Source organism: Acinonyx jubatus, chromosome C2 (assembly GCF_027475565.1).
Source record: "Acinonyx jubatus isolate Ajub_Pintada_27869175 chromosome C2, VMU_Ajub_asm_v1.0, whole genome shotgun sequence".
NCBI lineage: Eukaryota > Metazoa > Chordata > Mammalia > Carnivora > Felidae > Acinonyx > Acinonyx jubatus.
This window is the reverse complement of record NC_069384.1, coordinates 53,416,338-53,420,113: the sequence shown is the minus strand read 5'-3', so window position 1 is coordinate 53,420,113 and position 3,776 is coordinate 53,416,338. Positions and strand designations below refer to the sequence as shown.

Sequence of the window (3,776 nt, the reverse complement as noted above, 5' to 3'; positions counted from 1 at the left end):
CTGGATATGTAGTATATGACTCATAAAAAAAAAGACGTTGTCATATAAGAATTTGTGTAGCATAGTGTTGAGATTTTACTTGGTTCACACATGCCTCTTTAGTGGTTCCCTTTTCCTCTGTATCAAACCTACAAGACATGGTATTTGTCTCACTTCATGAAAATGTAAAAAATACCCAGTAGCATCCCTCTTTGTTTGATGGAGATAAAGCGGAAGTTGAAAGAAAAAAAAATATCATTTTTGCAATGAATATTTTCCTGGCAGTAACTTGTTCTTTCAGTGCCCTTTATTTTTATAATTCTAACTTTAGTAGCTTTGTTAGTGGCTATCTTTTCCATTGCATGCTGTTTAAAATTTTGTTAGTGGAGTCTGTCTCTGGTATTACAGATCTTATCTACAAAGGCCACTAAGACAAGAGGATATAGAAAACTGATGTGGGGACTACCAAATGTGCTCTTTATTCCCTTGACTTCTTTATTCTTTCCTTCCAATGATCTATAACACAGGCACTGGGTGAGTCCTCATGACTTGCCTGTGAGAAAACAAGAACACTGATAGAAAATGCATCACAATTGTCCAATGGGATGATATATCTTGCCTAAGACACATAAAAACTTCATAGGCCGTAAGCCTACAGTGAACAAACTGCCAAGGAGTTCACAACCACTGCAAAGATGTGTCAATGCTTGGAACAACCAAGTTACATTTATTTTGTGCCAAACAAAGCAGAAAATGACTCTATAGTCGAGTTACTTCCTCTTTTGAGAAACCAAAAAGACAATAAACGTAGTTGAAAACAGAGAGACAGAATGCCATCAAACTCGCAAGAGGCCCAGTGAAGGGACAATATCTCTGGGTTATGAGTTGTGGTTCCTCAGGAGGGATGGTTGGCTTAGAAAGAAGCCCCTGGATGAATTCCTGTAACTTGGTAGCTTTGAGGAAAAATCTCCACTTTCCTTCATGGACAAAAGTTAGCTTGATCCATGTACTAAAGTCTGGATAAATATAAATATTTGACTTTGGTTTTCTAAGGCTTCTTAATGCATTTTGGTCGTTACTTTTGTTCGGAGTTTTAGTTTTGGAGGAAATTGTTTTCTTCTCAAAATGATCAGTGGGCTCAGGACAACTGGGCACTTTTTCTGGTTCTGCTGAAGAGATTCTGTCATGTGTAGAAGCCAATGTGTTCTTCAAAGTTTCTGGTTGTGAGTTTGTGAAGTTGTTCTACGATCTCTTTACCCAGAAGTTCTCCTTCCAGAACTTCTAAACAATGTATGCTGGAGCAACAATTCTGGCTTTCCAGTTCTGTTACCTTCTTCTTTAAAGCATCAATGTGTTTCTTCGTAGAGAAGATATCTTTAGTTACTGTACATTGTTTGTCTTCATTAACATTCATTCTGGTTTCCAGTATCTCCATCTGCTTCTGATAAAAGTCAGTATTTTCCTGCATTTTGGATACCACACTGAGAATGTCAGTCATTTGACTGAGGAGTTCAATTTGGGCAGTTTTAATATCTTGGAGCATTACTATAAGATTCATTTCTTCATCAGTACTCATGTCATCTTGGTCACAACCATAGGAAGTCATAGTTGGATGTCTAGTTGAATCTGGGTTGTTCTTACATTTATGGTAAACATTTTTAAGAGCTTGTTGGATCTTGGAGAGATTTGAAGTCCACATCTGCCCAGCAGCAGCTTTTACCCTTTTGGTTTAAAGTTTGTACATCTTTAATAATAAAACCAGAGTAGGAAACCTGACCACAGTCAAAAGAAGCAGTATCAGAATGAAATGGCCTTTTTCTTACTATTTGTTGGATGTCCAACTATTTGTTGTACTATTTGTTTCCTCGTAACATCATAGAAAGCCCTATGGAGAACAGCAGGGGCAATAGTAGGCACTCTTAGGTTGTTAGCTTCTTATGGGGCTATCCAACTGGAGAGCTCTGTGAAGTAATGGTCAACTGCATGGAATCTTTCATTTGGTAATCATTGACCTGGTGCTGATGTCACAATGGTTACTGGCTTAGAATACATTTAACCATAGGGCAGTGATTCTCAAAAGTTTTGGTCACAGGACACTTTTCACTTGCAAGAATTGAGGAATGCCTTTTTTTATGTAGCTTATGTCAAATGATATTCCATCTTAGAAATTAAAACTAAGGAAGACTTAAGATGTCAACTTATTAAAATAAAAAAGCAGTTAAACTCATTAAATCTTAAAACAAATGACACATTTTAATGAAAAATAATTATATTTTCCAAAAGAAAAGAAGTGGATGTCATTGTTTACATATTTGCAAATGTTTTAAATTTAATGGAAGATTAAATTTAAAATGGTTAATGGAAGACACCTAGATTCTCATAACTGCTTCTGCATTATTTCTGCTGTGATATGTTGTTTTGGTTGAAGGATATGAAGAAAATATGTCCTCACAGAGATATGTAAGTAGAAAAGAGAAAGTATTTTTTTTAAAGATTTATTCATTTTTGAGAGACCGAGAGCGAGCGGGGAAGGAGCAGAGAGAGAGGGAGACACAGAATCCGAAGCAGGCTCCATGCTTCTAGCTGTCAGCACAGAGCCCGATGTGGGGTTAGAACTCAGTGACCATGAGATCATGACCTGAGCTGAAGTCGGATGCTTAACCGACTAAGCCACCCAGGTGCCCCAAAGAGAAAGTATTTTAATAGCCTTTTCAAATAATTGAAGATTTTATTCGTTGCTACTCTGCCAAAATTTGATAAATGATAGTTGTTTAGAAGTTAGTTGCCATGTGTATGGCAATACTGGTACATTAAAATTCATTGGCCTGTCTTCCATTGTGAATGTATGTGTACATTGTTATGCATTGTTATTTGGAAAATAATGACTTACTGAATTATGCAGATCTTCCAAATGGTAACTAATTTTGTTATATAATATCAAAACATCATATTCATTAATATTATCACCAATATCACCAGCAACGTCTTTAAGTATTGGGAAGAGGCCAAGCTCATAGTGGCAGTTGAGACTTTCCAAAATTCTAATACTAGCTTGAAAAGCTTGAAATTTATAAACTTATTGATTGTTTTTCCTGAAGTCATAGGCTCCCTACATCTTCCCCTGCCTTTTTTTTTTTTTTTTTGCAAAAATGCTTGCCAAATACCCAAATATGAATACTATAGTTTGCTGTCAGGTTTTCTTTCAAGTAAAAATGATATTCCATGAAAAAAACAAACAAAAACAGCTAGTTCAGTTTGTAACTCAAATCAGTACTTTTCTTGGAGACAACTATTTTTTTAAGTTTATTTTTGATTTTGAGAGAGAGAGAGAGAGAGAGAGAGCTAGCACAAGTGGGGGAGAGAAAGAGAAAAGGAGAAACAGAATCCAAAGCAGGCACCACACCATCAGCGAAGAGCCTGATGTGGGTCTTGAACTCATGAACTGTGAGAGTATGATCTAAGCAAAGATCATGAGTCAGATACTTCACCACCTGCCCTACCCAGGCACCCCTGGAGACAGCTATTATACATTGGTAAGCAGCAGAAGTGCTTTATGTGTACTTCCCATTACATCACACCATCACACATGATACTAAAAAAATATACTGAAGGGTTGAGATTTAATAAAATTAAATTTTTTACTGCTTCATCAAGGACCTTCTAGAGTTACATGGACTTTTTCTTGTATTCTTTGATTGAGTGGAGGTAAAAAATACAGTCACTACTGGCACAGTTTAGGACTGCTGCTTTGGTTTGTGCTAAGGCATTGACAGTTTTACACACCATTGCTTTTGCAA

The 3,776-nt window shown here is 36.5% G+C and overlaps 1 protein-coding gene across 1 annotated transcript; it reads right to left on the bottom strand.

Moving 5' to 3' along the window:
- Positions 1-268: 268 nt before the first annotated feature.
- Positions 269-1,723, bottom strand: CCDC54 (coiled-coil domain containing 54). The gene is given in 2 exon segments (XM_015069157.3): positions 269-1,204; positions 1,206-1,723. Coding segments are annotated over 2 exon segments (984 nt in total). The 3' UTR covers positions 269-738.
- Positions 1,724-3,776: the final 2,053 nt, after the last annotated feature.